This window comes from Spermophilus citellus (genome assembly GCF_964194105.1).
Source record: "Spermophilus citellus genome assembly, chromosome: 18".
In the NCBI taxonomy this organism is placed as follows: domain Eukaryota; kingdom Metazoa; phylum Chordata; class Mammalia; order Rodentia; family Sciuridae; genus Spermophilus; species Spermophilus citellus.
In genome coordinates, this window is record NC_138200.1 from 5,861,556 (window position 1) to 5,877,551 (window position 15,996).

Here is a 15,996-nt window from a genome sequence, read left to right on the forward strand (position 1 = left end):
AGCTCATTCTGAAGGACACGGAGGTTTTACCTAACTGTGGTCAGCTCTGAGTTCTAGAAAGTTCTCTCAGTGCTAGCCTGCAACTGCCTGTGGCAGGACATAAAGGAGCTGGGAAGGCTGAGTAGGAGAGAGGAGGGATGGAGAGAGGAGGCTGGGAGTGCAGGGAGGGGGTGCAGGTGAGGGGGAGAGCGCCCCCTGCAGGGTGTGGGCAGAGGGAGCCTGAGCTGCTGATTCAGTGTCTGTGCTCAGGGGCCTCTGGACTAAGGTCAGCAGGAAGGACCAGGATGCACAGTCAGGGGCTCCTGCAGGTGCATGCTGTGCTCACCTCTGCTGACCTCACAGTCACTGTTACACTAATGCAGACCTGGAATCTGGTACACGGAGGGGCAGAGTGGCTGGCCTGTGTCACACGGTTCATCAGGAGCGAGCAGAGGTGTGATCCAGGTCTCTGGTGGCAAATTCTCACAAAATGTAATTACACCAGGAAACCCACAGAGGGCTGTTACAGACCCCTTCTCTATGGGGTGTCAGTCTCCAGTCATCAGCCTCTCGTTCCCAGGAAGGTAGGATGCTGTCCCCTGACCAGCGCAGGCAGCTGAACTCAGATGGCTCCTGTGAATTTGCAGGGACACAAAATGAAACACAGAATTTACCTTCACACCAGCTGGTGGATGACTTCCTTGGCTCTTGGTCTCAGGCTTTCCAAAAGGGAGAGCAAGAAAAAGTCACAAGAGCCTTAGGGAGAGAGAGAGAGAGAGAGAGAGAGAGAGAGAGAGAGAGAGAGAGAGAGAGAGAACATTTGGAGTCATCTTTTATTGGGGGACTCTGTTCTTAGAAAGTTCTATCCATAAAAGGGCAGAGGGGCAGGACTACAGGGAACAGGTGAGTGTGACTCCGCCCTAGGGACACACCCCACACAGAAGCCCTCCCTGCTGTCCCCTTGGGTCTCTGACCAGGCCACAGGAATGCAGGGTTGGCCAGAGCCTGGGGCATCAGGCCTGCAGGGCGTGGTCACTCAGTGTGGCTCCACAGCAGGCGTCCTCTGCTGAGACAGGCTCCTGCTGGTCCCTCCCTGTGCCCTGATCTCTGAGTACTGGGTGGAGGTGTCCTCTGCAGGACTTGCCCCGTGGACGTTGCGTGAGGCCCGGTGAAAGCTGAGGGTGGCGTAGTGCAGCTCCTGCTCCTGCCCCAAGCCAGGGCCAGCTCCTGAGGAGCTGCAGGGGTCAGCAGGGCCAGGCAGTGGGGGCTCCTGCCGAGACCCCTGTGTGGAGAGGACAGAGGGTCACACAGGGCAGGGTGGGAAGCTGGAAGGGCTGGGCGGGTTCCACCCTGGCAGGACCCTCCTGCCCCTCCTTCCTCCTGCCCAGGTGGCCTGAGGCCTCACAACACAGGAGTCCCCTGCTGCTCCCAGTCCTGCTCTGCATTCACAGACCTGGGTGCACACCCCTGTTCTGCCATCTCACAGACACGGAAACTGACTCAGAGAGGAGGGGCTTCCCCTCACGCACCCTCCATCCCAAACGACACTGTGGTCCTGGGCCTCTGTGCCCAGCACTGGGTGCACAGGAGGGGGCAGTGCAGCGGAAGCCCTGTGGGTCAGTGTCAGAGGGGACCAGTGCGGATTGCTGAATAGGCAGGTGATTGCCAATGGTGACACCTGTAGAGGGCAGGGGACAGGTGGCCACAGAGGTCCTTGTCCTGTGGAGCTCAGGTGGGACGCTGGGGACTGCGGCAGACACCAGGTGTGGGGAGCTGTGCCCACAGGAGCCTGGACAGCCATGGAGAGGGGCCAATCTGCCTGGAGGGTTTGGAGACCAGCCCTTGTCTGCTGCAGGCCCAGTTCTGGGCTCTAGGTCCACTGCGCTGACCGTGACCCTGCCTTTCCTGCCCCACATGCCAGGGCAGGCTGCTCAGGGGCTCCTCTTCTGCAGTGAGGAGACGCAGTGCTTTTCTAACTTGGGTGGGGACAAGGACAGTTGGTGCAGGTCCTGCTGATGGGCTGGGGGAGGGGTGTGAGGCAGGAAGGAGTGGTGGGGGGAGCTGGGCTCAGGGGGAGGGCGGCCTTAGGCTGAATTCAGAGGAACAGGAGTACCTTGGTGCAGGTGGGCAGAGGGAGAAGGATGGGGGAGTGGGCTGGAGAGGGGCCAGGTCTCTGTTGGCTGTGGGGACAGGCGTGCCATCAGAGATGGGGAACCCAGCGAGTGAAGGGTGCAGGGATGTGTTGGCCACGCACTTCTGAGGTTCTGACATCAGGGCCTTGCCCACCCCAGACACTGCCTCTCCCAGAGCCCAACCCCAGGGACAGCAGAGGACACGCCCACTATGCACCTTTCCCTGCAGACCAGGTGCCCAGACCCCAGACCAACCCCGTCCTCCTGGAGCCCTTCCTCTCTGGACGACCATCACGTACCCTAATAACCTAGGGCAAGGCGCCAGGCAACAGAGACACCCCAACCCCAGGCTCTGCTGACACAGAGCAGCCAGTCCTACCCGCCGCCCGCCCGGTCTCGCCCAGGCCCTCAGCCTGGGCTCCTGCCCACGTCTTCCCCTCACCCTCTCCCCTGACCAGCCCTCCTGCTCCACAAGTGGCCTTGCGTGGCATGGCCTGCCTGTTCTCTTGGAACTGGGAGTCACACACTGTCTTCACACAAGGCCATCGTCCCCTGCAGACTGGCCTTGCCATGTGTCCACACTGAGACCTAAACTCTAAACAAGGGACAGGCGACCAGCTCAGTTCTAGGCATGCTGAGTGGGCACCACCGTGGGCCACCTGGGGACATGCCCTGGGGACAGGCTGGATCCCAGGGTGCACAGGGCACTTACCAGGAAGGCTGGCTGCAGGGCGGGGTGGGGGTCACTCATGTCCTCTGCTGCCCTGGCTGCCTTCCTCCTGTGGGACTTCACTCTGAGGGGACACGGGTGTCTTTGAGCCTGGTTTGCTCAGTCAGTGGGGTCACTGTCGTAGCCTGGAGTGTGTGACTATGGCAGGTCTAGGTCCGCGGTCGATTGGTGGCCTTCACCATAGGACTTTGTGACAAGGTCCCTTCTCCACCCTGCTTCCTGGGCATCTGAGGCTGGGGCTGGGAGGGGACAGGCTTGCCCAGAGGCTGCAGCCTGGTCCTCAGCACCACTGCACCCCATCTTGGTCCCAGGCCCTCAGAACCCCTCCAGGTCCCTCCAACCCTGGATGCCCCCTCTCCACCCCGACCCACCCCCGACCCCAGGCTGGGGCTCACATGGAGAAGGTGACACAGAGAACGAGGGCCACCAGGGCCATGACGCCAGCCCCCCCGATGGCCCCCCAGATCACTCCTGCTGCTGCGTTTGTCCCCTGACTCCCTGCAGAGAGAAGAGACTTGGGTGACCTCCAATCTTGGTAACCAGGCACGTGGCCCCTGCTCTACAGCACTCGGGGGCCCTCACATCCCACGTGGGTTCAGCCCCTAAGTCTTCCCACCCCTCAGAAGACGTCAGCCTGTCGGGAACCTTAGGAGGAAGGACACAGCTCACCCTGTGCCTCCTGTCCACCCAGGATCTTGCCCAGACCTGGGACCCCAGTCTCTCTCCACCCAGGGTCTCCACACCACAGACCTCAGACCAGGCCACAGTGGGGCCATGAAGCTATGGGGGACAAGCACTTTCCATTAGAGACAGGGACGGGGACAGAGAAGGTGCAGGACCCTGACGGACCTCATCCCTCCCTCTTCCCTAGTCTCCTGTCCTGGTCTCTGCTGGCCCTGTCACTCAGGGTCAGAGTGCTCCCTGGGCCTGCAGAAGGGACGAGAAGCAAGGTGGAGCAGGGAATCCATGTCAGGCTCGGGTCAGACCTGGGCAGCCTCCTGGGACCTCGACACCTGGAGTCGGGGTGTCCCTGGGCAGTGGAGGTCCACAGTTGAGGAGGACTCCTGAGGGAACCACCCCTGCCCTGGGGTCTCACTGTCCAGCGAGGGGACCAGATGCCATTGCGATGGGAACAGGCCGTGGTGCTGATCTCTGGGCAGAGGTCAGGGCCAAGGGAGGAAGGATTGACAGGAAAAGCTAGAAAGTCCCAGAGATGTTTGAAGACTCTTCTGTGTGACTGTGTTATGGGGTCAAATCCCACAGAACGTACGACTCCAAGGGTGGCCCTGCCGGGAAGTGAGGACTCCAGGTGACAATAACGTGTCCACGTAGGTTTGTGGACTGCAGTAAATGACCCACTCTGGAGGATGAGATCTCCCGACTCAGGAGGTGGTGACACACAGGGGCACCTGGTGTATGGGAAATCTCTGCACCTGTCGCTTGATTTTGCAGTGAACCTTCATTTCCTCTAAAATATAAAGACTATTTTTCAAATGTCCCCAAGGCATTCAGTGATTGAAAAAAAAACAGAAAATTCTTTGAGGTATGCAAAGAGCTAATTGCTGGTCACCCCCAAATGTCCTTACGCAATTATAGGAAGATACTTGGGGACGGAGGCCTGAGGGGGGCTTCCTGGGGGGCTCTGCACCTCTCCAGTATTCCGACACCTGGAAGCCAGGTCTCAGCCAGCCTGGCTCAGAGAGCACAGCACTAACAGCCCCGGGGAGGCCCCCCCTGCCTGGGCAGCCCCTGGGGAGACCCTGAAGCAGGGTTCTCTGCAGCATCTGGACAGGAAGGAGGTTTGTTTCCCCTTTTAGTTGGATTGAAGATAAGACAGCACTCCCCACACCCACCCCATGACCACAGACACACAGAGGGACAGGCCTGTGCCCTCCAAGGTCCCTGACTCAACCAGGCCCCCAGGACATGAACACAAATTGTCCTCAGCCCTGGGACCCAAGCCTCCTTCCCTGCCCCTCACAGCCCCAAGGACCCAGGTGTCCTGGCCCATCACTCACAGGTGACATTGAGCTGGATGGTTCTCTCTGTGGTCACACCAGCTGCAGGGAACTTCACCTGACAGGTGAGGTTGGTGCCATGGTCCTGGGGCCGCGGGGTGAGGATGAGCACCGAGGAGTGGATGATGTTGGGGCCCAGGGAGGACACAGAGGGTCCTACCCAGGAGAAGGTGGGGGGCGTCCCCTGCTCACAGGCCCAGGGTACAGAGCAGGTCAGGTTGCTGGGACGGCAAGACTCCAGGGTCCCAGGGACAAGGATGTCAGGGGTGTGGGTCAGGTCTGGTGAGCAGAGGGGGACAGGCAGGGTCAGGAGGGAGGGTGGGAGGTGGGACCCTAGAGAAGCTCAGGCTCTGACCCAGCTACTCCCTGAGCCCCTAATGCTTGACCCCAGCTCCCCCAGGACAAGGTCCCACCCAGCCCTGTCCTGTGTCCTTCCTGGGGCTGACGTGGAGCTGGAGTCTTACCTGTCACATGCACAAAGACCTTTTTTGTATAATAATTCCACTTAAACTTTCCTTTCTCAACCCGAAATAAGTAGCAGCCACTGTCACTGCGCTTGGCATCTCTGATGCTCAGGGAGCAGTTGTTGGTTCCTGGGTCCCCGAGGAGGTGGAATCTGCCCTGGGTCTCCTCCTGCACTCTCCGAGTAGAGTTGTTTGTGGCCACAGGACAGCCGTGGTCTGTATGGTCCCCTGCATGGAACCAGTACACAGAGACATTGCCAGTCTCTGAGCCTCGGTAGGAGAAGTTGCAGGGCACCAGGACACACAGACCCTCGTGCACCGTCACGGACTCAGGCACATCCACGCTGTGTTCTGGATCCTGAGGGGAGGGCCCCTTGGGAAGCCGAGGATCATCACAGTTCAAGCTCCTCAGCCCCACTGCACAGGCCCCCTCCACTGCCCACAGCAGGGACAGCAGCAGCAGCAGCCACAGTATCGGGAGGCAGAGGGTCCTGGGCTCCTGGGACTGAGCAGAGCAGCGAGAGCCTGCGGAGGGGAAGCTGCAGGACCCACGGAAGCTGGGGAGGGGCCGAGGCCTGGGCGGTTCTCAGAAGAGGAACCTCAGACCCGCTCACCACTGCAGTCCATCTGCTCTGTGCTCAGGAGGGACACCCCACAGCCAGAGACCCAGAGGCCTGCCAGAGAGGGGCAGAGGAGAGAGGAGACCAGGCCCTGCCCCGTCTTGGGTGCTTCCCTGGAACACTCAGTCGGGACCAGGACCCTGGGGACACTGGGAGTCCATGACACTGGCGGGGTTCTGAGTCCTCCCACCCTGAGGGCTTTTCTGTGTGTACTGGTCACACCACGAGCTGGCCAACTCCTGTCTGGACCTGGGGCCAGACTCGTCTCATTCTGTGGAGTGGTCAGTCCTGCAGGAGGGACTCTGTAGGGCCGTGTCTGAGCACAAGAAAGGCAGAGGGACACAGCCAGCCACACACTCTGTGCAAACCCCAGGCGCTCCCTGCACTGCTGGTGAGGCCACAAGAGGCTGCCCCCTGGTCCCCACCTGGGACGCCCCACGCAGGAGCTCAGGCCTCAGCAGCCTGCCCCAGAGCCGCAGGTGCTGGGGAGTCGGCCACCTGCCTTGGTAGCATGAGGGTGGGGTTCAATAGGGCACAGAGCTGTCCCAGTGTCCAGTGCAGACACCAGGTCAGTGACCCTAGAGAACAGGGGCCACACGGTGCCCTCAGGAGGCACAGAGAGGGGGCAGTGTCCTCAAGCAGAGCTGAGGGGCTTCTCTCCCAAGAGTGCTGCCTGCTGGGCGAGCACTGGGGCCATGTGGGGACGTCCCTGTCACACACATTGGCACTTCCACATTAGTCTGCCTCTCACTGTGAAGTGGCCCTCGAGGGACATCAGGATTCCCCACAGCCCCAGTGGCTCCCAGGACAAGATGCAGTGCTCAGCTCGCGGGTTCCCCTCCCCCAGCAGGGGCTCAGGTCTGCTCCACTCTCCTGGCTCCGCATATTCCAGGGTCATCGCGGGTTGGCTGTGTCCCCAGGAGCCAGCCTCGGAGAGCTCTGGTGGCTGCAGGTCCTCTCCAGCATTTGGGGCCACCAGGATGTCCCTAAACCTATGTCATGTTAACCCTCCTTGTTCCTTTGTGAAGGTCTCCTTGGTGCGTTACAGTTGTGCCCGAGAGCAGGGTCACTGGGACACGTCATCTGGGCAGGGAAGGTGACTGGCTCCACTCAGTCCCAGTGCTGTGTCCCCCCCTCTGTCCTCCACCTGTCCCCTCCTCCACCCCTGGGCTCTTCTTCTAATTCCTTGTCCTCTCACTGGGGCTCTGTTGGAGCAGGAGAAGGTGGGGTTCAGGCCCTGTTCCTGGGGACCCACAGCAGGACTTGGTCCACTGCAGTCCACGGTCCTCCCCCTCTAGTGGCTGTATTCCCCTGGAGCAGGCCGCGCCCCACCCCTGGCTGCAGTCTCCAGACCCACAGGCCAAGGCTGCTGAGCAGTGTCCCCTCACTGACTGGCCCTGGATTCTCTGTGCCCAGTGGAGGCCTCTTCCTGGGGCCCCGCCATGGAGACCCCACTCCCCTGTGAACTCTCCTCCTCCAGGCCCCTCAGTGGAGATGGTGCTGTCCCTGTGCCTGGCCTCCTGTGCTCAGGGGGCACCCTGCCGAGGCTCCTGCTGGGTCCTCCTCCCCTGCAGGTGAGGGCAGGCTGGGTGGGTCCAGCAGCTGCTGAGGGACAGGTGGCCGCTTCCCCTTAGCTACAGTGAATGCTGCCACAGTGACCCTGGGGTGGACACTGCCTCCCAGGTTTGTGTGGGTTCCCTGGGGGTGGTCACAGTGGAACCTCTGGTGACCGGATCAGCTGTTCCTGGTCTTTTGAGGAACCACGGCGCTGCCCTCCACAGCGGCTGCCCCTTTCTCCTTCTCAGCACAGAGCACAGGCCTCCAGCCCCACGTCCTCCTCCTCCCTGGCTTTGCCCATTTTAAAATAGGACCCTCATGGTGGGTGTGAGGGGCACGTATTTAACAGGTGCCCTAGTCCCAGGGTTTCCTCTCATGTGTGACTTTTTCTCTCCCCTTGAATGACCTCATCAGCAGAGCAGGTCCCTGTTCCCCAGTGTGGCTGTTGCACACAGGGAGCCCACTAGTGTGTTGGGGCTGGAAAAGCCGAGCAAAGGTCAGGAACATAGGACAGGGGCCACCTCAGGAGCAGAAGGTCACAGGACATGGCTGTGGGCTGATGGGACCCATCCAAAGAGTCCCAGGCCCTAGCCACCAGAGCTGTTCATGTTACCTTGCTGTTAAAAGGGGGTTTGCAGATGAGACCAGTGAATGACTTTGAGCAGAGTTGATCCTCCAGGATTATCCAGCAGGTGCCTGAATCAAGTCACAGGGTCTCTCTGTGGGAGAGGAGGCACATGTTCTAGGGCACGAGGCCAGGCATCCGCAGAGGAAGAGACCGGGGGACGGCAGCCAGGGGTCCAGGCTACACCCTGGGAGAAGCAGGGGTGGACCCCGCCCCAGCTCTGCAGAGACAGTGTGGGAATTGTCCCCCCTCCCTGTGGCCATCATAGACCAATGGGTACGTGGAGGGGATTCACAGGGCAGCTCTGGAGGGTGTGGAGCAGGATCCAAGAAATGCCCTCTGTCCCCAGAGGCATTTGTGTGTCCCTTTTTGCAACCAAACTCTTCTAGATGCCATGTACTCCCAGCCCGCCCCTCCTTCCAGGTTTCCTGAACGTTCTCCAGGGAAGTCTCCACACCCTTCCCCATCGCTGCGTTGGGACTGCTGTTGTCCACCATCCTCCCCCTGCACAAAGGCCACCACAACAGATGGAAGGCCCCAATGTGAGACCTGGAGCTGTCACACGCTGGAGGGAACACGGGCACAGCGCCCTGACCCTGGCCGTGGCAGGGGTATCATTCCCTGGGTATCCCCAAAGCACAGGTGACAAAAACTGAACAAGACACATGGGATCGCAGCACAATGAACAGCTTCCACTCACCTGTTCCCTGGTATCCTTGCCCCTTCTGCCTTTTATGGACAGAACTTTTTAAGCAAAGTGTCCCCCCACATAAAATCTGACTTCTGAAGTCCTCTCTCTCTCCCTCCCTCTGTCCCTCCATCCCTCCCTCCCTCTCTCTCTCCCTCTCCCTCCCTCCATCCCTCCCTCCCTCTCTCTCTCTCCCTCTCCCTCTTTCTCTCCCTCTCCCTACCTCCCTCTCTCCCTCTCTCCCTCTGGCTCCTTCCCTGTCTCCCTCTCCCTCCCTCCTTCTCCCCCTCTCCCTCTCTCTCCCTCTCAGAACCGCCCTCCTCCCCCAGCCCTGCCCCTCTGTGTCCATTGGTTGCTCAGGGAAGCGGGCTGCCACCACCCCTGCCCTTCTCCCCACACTGACCACATCCCTGGACACTCTGACCTTCCAGCTCTTCCCAGCGCGTCCTCCCCACACCCTGCCTGGTCCTGCCTCCCCCAGCTCCTCAGGAGGCTGCATGGCCCCTTCTCTGGGCACCCAGGACCCACTCTGGCCAACAACCACGGAAGCACAGGGTCCTGATAATGCCAGGTGCACCTAGGGCCTGCTGTCCTCGCAGGCCCTGGGTCCTGGGCTCAGCCTGCAGGGCCAGTCCGCATCCTCCCACCTCTGCTCTCCCCCCACCTCTGTGCCCAGTCACTCCACAGAGCACAGCGGTGGCCTCTGGTCTGAGCCATGTCACCCTGCTCCTGTACCCCTGTCCCAGGTCCCTTCCTCAGGGAGCCCCAGCCTGTCCCCACCCCACCCCGCCCCCCCCAGCCTTGCCCAAACACCACCCACAGCCGCGGCCCCAGAGCCTGCTGCCCTCTACCAGCTGCCCCCTGCACCACCTCCCACAGACCCCGTCAGTGCCATGTGTCCTCACCCACTGTCTGTGACGGTTTCCATTCCTGCCACCTCTGCAAGGAGACCCTGGGACAGGGAGGACCTCCACATCAGTGACGTCACAGCCCTAATCACGGGTGGACGCTACCCCCAACACCTGCAGGAACCAGACACACACGCACGCACGCACGCGCACGCACGCACACGCACGCACGCACACACACACACACACACACGCCTGTACCTGAAGGAGGACCAAGAAGTGCAGAGGCAGGAGGGGCCGGAGCTGCGTGTCGGGAGCAGGGTCTGCGCCTGCCAAGTCTCGGACCCCAGCAGCCTGGCCCTGAGGGGGTGGGGGTCTGCAGAGGAGGGAGGACGGCTCTGGGGAGAGTCCACAGCACAGCCCTGGGAGGCCCTCTTGTCCAAGGTCCCCTGTTCCCCTGTCACCGTCCATGGAGGGGACACGCAGCTGGTCGTGCCGTGGAGGAAGTGGGCACACTCTAGAGGCGAGTCGGACACAGTGAGCAGGGGAGACGAGGACCACAAGTGACCAGGGTCAGGGGGAATAGACATGAGGGAGGCCAGGCTTAGGAGGAAAGAAAGGCCAGGTGCGGAGGGGACCAGGGAGTTCAGCAAGGCCGAGGTGGGGACCCACCTGACTCTGTGGTAGAGACGGGGGCTGAGCCTGGGTCACAGGGGACCCAGGCAGGAAGGTGGGCTTCAGGACAAGAGGGGCGGCTCATCTGTGGAGCTGGCCAACCTGTGGACATCAGAGCGGAGGGGTCCCTGGGCATGTGGGAGGCTGAGACGCTGCGTCACTGACCTGGGACTAACTGGTGACAGCGTTTGCAAGCTCCTTGCCCATTGCTGGCCTGGCTGCCCTCTTCCTGCAGGACCTCACTCTAAGGGAAGAGACCAGGGCCTTCAGGGGGCAGCTTGGTGCAGTGGGCAGTGGTCCCTACCCTGTACCCTGTCAGGGGGCTGGAGGTGACTGAGGGAAGCCGAGGAGGCCTGGCCTGAAGCCCTCCTTGATGAGACCTGCTCCCCCCATGTTGGGCCAGAACTGGGGACAGACAGCGACGGCCCATGGCCCAGGCACAGTCCTCAGCACTCGTTCTTGACCCCTTGGGTCCCCAGCTCTGGGACTCTGGGATTCAGTGCCAGGTGCCTGCCCTGCCCACACCTCCTCTCCACCCCTGGGCAGCGCTGACCTGAGCAAGATGAGGCAGAGGCCGGGGAGCAGGATCTTGACAGCCACCTCCCCGATGGCCACCAGGACCACCTGGGCCATGGGCCCTGACCTCCCTGCAGAAGAGTGGACGAGGCCAGGGTCACCTGCTAATCCACAGCTCAGGTCCCTCCTGCCACCTGAGGCCATGGACATGGCTCCTCAGGCCTCCTCCATCCCTAGTGTGGGGCCATCAGCCCAGGCCTCCCCCAGGTGCTGACTGCCCAGCACCTGGACAGAGAGAACATAAGCTTCTCATTGTCACAATGAAGTGTTCTGCTAATCCATGGACACCATCAAGAAGATGAACAGACAACACACAGAACTGGAGCACAGAGTGGCCAGTCACAGAGCTGGGGGTCGGCGGGGTCACTGTCCAGTGTGTGTAAAACCCTCCTAGGGCTCCAGTGACCAAGGACCCACACACCCAGGCTAAAGCAGGATCCTGGGATTTGAAAACACCCCCTCTGAAGGGACCTACAAATGACCACACGTACAGGAAAATGTTCCCATCACCCTCCACGGGGACCTTCATGACAGTCGAAGCTGCAGTGAGTGTCCCCTTCACACCCACAGCAGAGCACAGTTTGCACAAAGGAAAGCCCCAGTGTTGGTGAGAGTGTGGAGGATTCAGGACGCGTGGACAATGCTGGTGGGAATTCAGGGTGTCTGACACTGGGGGAGGGGCTGTGCATCCTGACACAGGGACAGTGACAAGAGCCTTGGTAGCTCCACCTGCAGGTTATACCCCAGGAATAAGAAACCCTTACTCAAAGCAAAACACCAGCCCTCCCAGCAAATGTTCATAATGGCCAAAGGGAGGGAACAGGCCTCCTGTCCACCAACTTGTGAATGGATGAGCAAACGTGGTCTTGCCCACAATAGATACTGGACACTTGGGAAGGAGTGCAGTGCTCCTCTGTGTTACAGGGAAGAACCTTACATCACTGTCTGGTGAGCGAGGCCAGAACAGAAGCCACTTTTGTGTGATTCCATTTCTAGCAACGTCCAGAGAGCAAGTCCACAGAGACTAGATCAGGTTGGTGTTGGCCAGAGGAGGAGACCTGCTTCGTGGGTGCAGGGCTTCCTTCTGGGGTGATGAAAGTTCTGGGACTTCAGAGGTTGTGGGTCCCATCACTGCACAGGCACAAGATGCCACGTCTTGTGTAATGTGGATTGTGGTGGGTTTTATCTCAATAAAAATGTGTGGAGGTAAATTTATAAACTACAGGGAGATTTGAAATTGACCTGAGATGGGCAGAGATCCAAGGGTTCTTCCAGGAGTAGGGGGTGTCGCTCAGTGGTCAGCAGGTCCCAAGCCCTGGGTTCAATCCCAGCACCAGAAGCACAACCAGACAGGAGGTCCTCCCCACCTGGCTTGGTGGACACCCTCACTGGCCCCTCGCTGGTGGGAGTTACTGTCTCCACTCTGAGGGGAGAAGCACCTGGTCATGTCCCAGAATGAGAAGAGCTTGGGACCCAGGTGCCTCTGCGTTCGGGAGCTGAGCTCACTGACGTGCACACTCAGCTGTGGACGGAGGCTCAGGATCATCTACTGCCCACTCCTGTGGGCTGAATGGACTCAGAGCCAGGATGGCCAGTTGTTGGAAACTGCCCACAGAACAGGGTCCCTTCTTGCAGTGGGACATCACCAGGAACATGGACCCTGAGTGCTACTGACATGCAGTGACCTCTCAGTCCTCAGGTGGACAGTCCAAGGCTCATCGCAGCTTTCATGGACACTGGCCACTTCTGGGAGGGACCTAGGCTCTGGGGACAGCCTGCTGTGTGTTCTGCGTGTGCCCTGGACTGTGCCTCCTCCCACAAGCACTTCGATGAAAGCTGTTGGGGAATAAGAAGAGGCTGGAGGCGGGTCCAGGAGGAGGCTGGGAGGGGGCCTGGGAGCCCAGGTCTGCTGTGAGAGTGTCACCCTGTCCCTGTGGTGGTGAGAGGCAGGTGCTAGAGTCCAGGGAGCCAGGGAGGGTGGGGACAGGAGCTCAAGGCAGTGGTGGGGCTGAGGGTGGGCAGTGGTCACTGGATTCCCCAACAAGGGGCTCTGTCACCAGGTTAGTCCAGCATGAGGGGGACCCAGCTCTGCCCTGAACTGAGGTGGCCCTGCTCCCCAGCCCCAGCGAGGCCCCCCACTGCCTGGGCAGCCCCTGGGAAGACACTGAAGCAGGGTTCTCTGCAGCATCTGGACAGGAAGGAGGTTTGTTTCCCCTTTTAGTTGGATTGAAGATGAGACAGCACTCCCCACACCCACCCCATGACCACAGACACACAGAGGGACAGGCCTGTGCCCTCCAAGGTCCCTGACTCAACTAGGTCCCCAGGACATGAACAAAAATTGTCCTTAGCCCTGGGACCCAAGCCTCCTTCCCCGCCCCTCAAACCCCCAGGAATTCAGGTGTCCTGGCCCATCACTCACAGGTGACATTGAGCTGGATGGTTCTCTCTGTGGTCACACCAGCTGCAGGGAACTTCACCTGACAGGTGAGGTTGGTGCCATGGTCCTGGGGCCACAGGGTGAGGGTGAGCACCGAGGAGTGGATGATGTTGGGGCCCAGGGAGGACACAGAGGGCCCTTCCCAGGAGAAGGTGGGGGGCGTCCCCTGCTCACAGGCCCAGGGCACAGAGCAGGTCAGGTTGCTGGGACGGCCAGACTCCAGGGTCCCAGGGAGAGGATGTCAGGGGTGTGGGTCAGGGCTGGTGAGCAGAGGGGGACAGGCAGGGTCAGGAGGGAGGGTGGGAGGTGGGGCCCTGAGAGAAGCTCAGGCTCTGACCCAGCTGCTCCCTGAGCCCCCAATGCTTGACCTTCAACTCCCCCAGGGCAGGGTGCCACTGTCCTGTGACCTCCCTGAGGGTGGCCCAGAGCTGGAGCCGTACCTGTCACATGCACTGAGACTTGGTTTGCACAATAACTCCACTTGAACCTTCCTTTCTCCATCTGAAGGAAGTACAAGCCACTGTCACTACTCTGTGTGTCTCTGATGCTCAGGGAGCAGTTGTTGGTTCCTGGGACCGCGAGGAGGTGGAACTGACCCTGGGTCTCCTCCGGCCCTGTCCGGTAAGGGTTGTTGGCGGCCACTGGAGAGTCGTGGTCTGTATTGGCCCCTGCTCAGAACCAGGAGCCAGATATGGGGCCACTCCCTGAGCCAGAGTAGGAGAAGCTGCAGGGCACCAGGACACACAGACCCTCCTGCACCTTCACGGACTTCAGCACATCCACACCGAATCCTGGATCCTGAGCCAGGCACCACGGGGGAAGCTGAGGGCCATCATTGTGCCCCCTCCCTGGTCCCTCTGCACAGGCCCCCTCCACTGCCCACAGCAGGGACAGCAGCAGCCACAGCATCGGGAGGCAGAGGGTCCTGGGCTCCTGGGACTGAGCAGAGCAGCGAGAGCCTGCGGAGGGGAAGCTGCAGGACCCACGGAAGCTGGGGAGGGGCCGAGGCCTGGGCAATGACAGAAGAGGACCCTCAGGCCCGCCCTCCAGGGGAACTTGCCCTTCTGCACTGACTGGATGGAAACCCCACCTCCAGGGCCCAGAGACCCACTCAGAGGGGGACCAGGGCCCCATCTGCCCTTTCTCTGGGCTTCCTGGATTCCAGGGGCCTGGGCAAGAAATGTGTGCACCGCCCACCGTTCCTTTAGGATCAGCCATGCACATCCTGTCTGGGGTCAGACAGGGACCTCTGAGGTCCTCTGAGGCCCAAGAGACGGGACACCACGTCTAGGAGTGCTCCTGCCCAGCTGAGGTGCCGCTGTGCCCCCTATTTTGCACCAGGAAGTGGTCCCTCCCTGGGCTGGCATGAGGAAGTCACAGGGTGGTCCAGGCTGTCTCTCAGCCTTGCTCAATTCCACCCTAGGACCCCTGGCCACCTGGGCAGGCACTTCATAATATTTGACTGGGACATGGCGGAGCTGCTGCCCCCTAGTGGGTGGAGGCCGAGATGCGGCTACATCTGACCCTGCAGAGAGCAGGCCCCCAGCATCAGGTCAGCAGGGTCAAGAGCACCAGGTGGAGGACCCCTAGAGGCAGCCTGTGCAGCCAGGTGTGGGCATCGGGGGCACAGAAGGTGGGCAGCGTCCTGGTGACGGGTGGAGGCAGCCATCCTCCCTCACTCCCAGTGAACACAGTGGCTTCTGCTCTCTGGCCTCAGAGCCCAGCAGCCAGCTCAGTCCACGCCCTCGAGGGCCTCCCCAGGGCAGGACTCAGACAAGTTGCCAAGGAGCACTTAGCTGTGGGCCGAGGCCTCATGTGAGACGGGTCGTGGTCTGTCCTCTCCGGGGACTGGAGGGATCTTCCCAGAGACAGGGCCCTGCCAGGGGGTGACCTGGCCAGGGGCAGAGCTGGGCAGGCCCTCCTCAGCGCCCGCCTTGTCCCTGCTCACCTGCCCTTCTCACCAAGGTGGTGCTCAGCCGCCTGCAGGTCTTTTCTCATCTCTCACCTCCCAGCACCCTGGCCTGCCCCACGTGGTCACGCTGTCCCCGATGGAGCCCACACCTGCGGCTGCTGACAGCTGCTTGATGCTCTGAGAGGAATGTCCCCGTCCCCCACCTGTTCCTGTGCTGAAGTCCTAACCCTGAGGTGATGGAGTTCAGGGGTGGGGCCTCGGGTGGCCATCAGGGCCTGAGAGTGGAGCCCTCCTGAGTGGGTCACTGTCCTTGGAGTAGAGAAGCACCTTGGCCCTCCCACCACGGGAGGCCACTGTGAGCAGGGGCCACGTGGACCAAGAGGGCCCTCGCCAGACAGACCCCACTGTGCACTGCTCTGCCCACTGCCAGGGCGGACAAGGGTCCTGCCTCCTCCATCCTCAGCGCAAACCTCTGCCCGGAGCTGGGTGTGATGGAGGACAGGGCGGCCCAGGAAGGTCTTCTCTGTGGGTTGATTTCATAGTCACCTGCCTGGGCCACGGGCTGCCCAGGTGGGGGCCTAACAGTGTCTGGACGTGCCCTGCCCCTCCTCCCACATGGGGTCTCTGCTGAGTGTCCCAGGACCTGAGTTTGGCCCGACTCCAACACGATGCAGTGTTTGCAGGTGCTGAACAGCACGTGGTTCCTTCCCATCAGTGTCCACAGATTTGCGT

The 15,996-nt window shown here is 61.0% G+C and overlaps 1 protein-coding gene and 1 pseudogene across 2 annotated transcripts; both read right to left on the bottom strand.

Moving 5' to 3' along the window:
* Nucleotides 1-881: 881 nt before the first annotated feature.
* On the bottom strand, nucleotides 882-10,969 carry LOC308637352 (myeloid cell surface antigen CD33-like; the record flags this gene model as incomplete). Its single annotated transcript, XM_081273664.1, has 7 exons — nucleotides 882-1,261; nucleotides 2,824-2,905; nucleotides 3,237-3,339; nucleotides 4,860-5,138; nucleotides 5,324-5,828; nucleotides 9,923-10,037; nucleotides 10,890-10,969. 7 exons carry the CDS (start codon nucleotides 10,967-10,969, stop codon nucleotides 1,016-1,018), a joined length of 1,410 nt encoding a protein of 469 aa, XP_081129790.1. The 3' UTR covers nucleotides 882-1,015.
* Nucleotides 10,970-13,326: 2,357 nt separating this feature from the next.
* LOC308637353 (sialic acid-binding Ig-like lectin 9) lies at nucleotides 13,327-14,261 on the bottom strand (annotated as a pseudogene). Its single transcript has 2 exons — nucleotides 13,793-14,261; nucleotides 13,327-13,612 (listed from the first exon to the last, which is right to left on the bottom strand). The product of its transcript is annotated as a sialic acid-binding Ig-like lectin 9 (transcript).
* Between the last annotated feature and the right edge of the window lie 1,735 nt (nucleotides 14,262-15,996).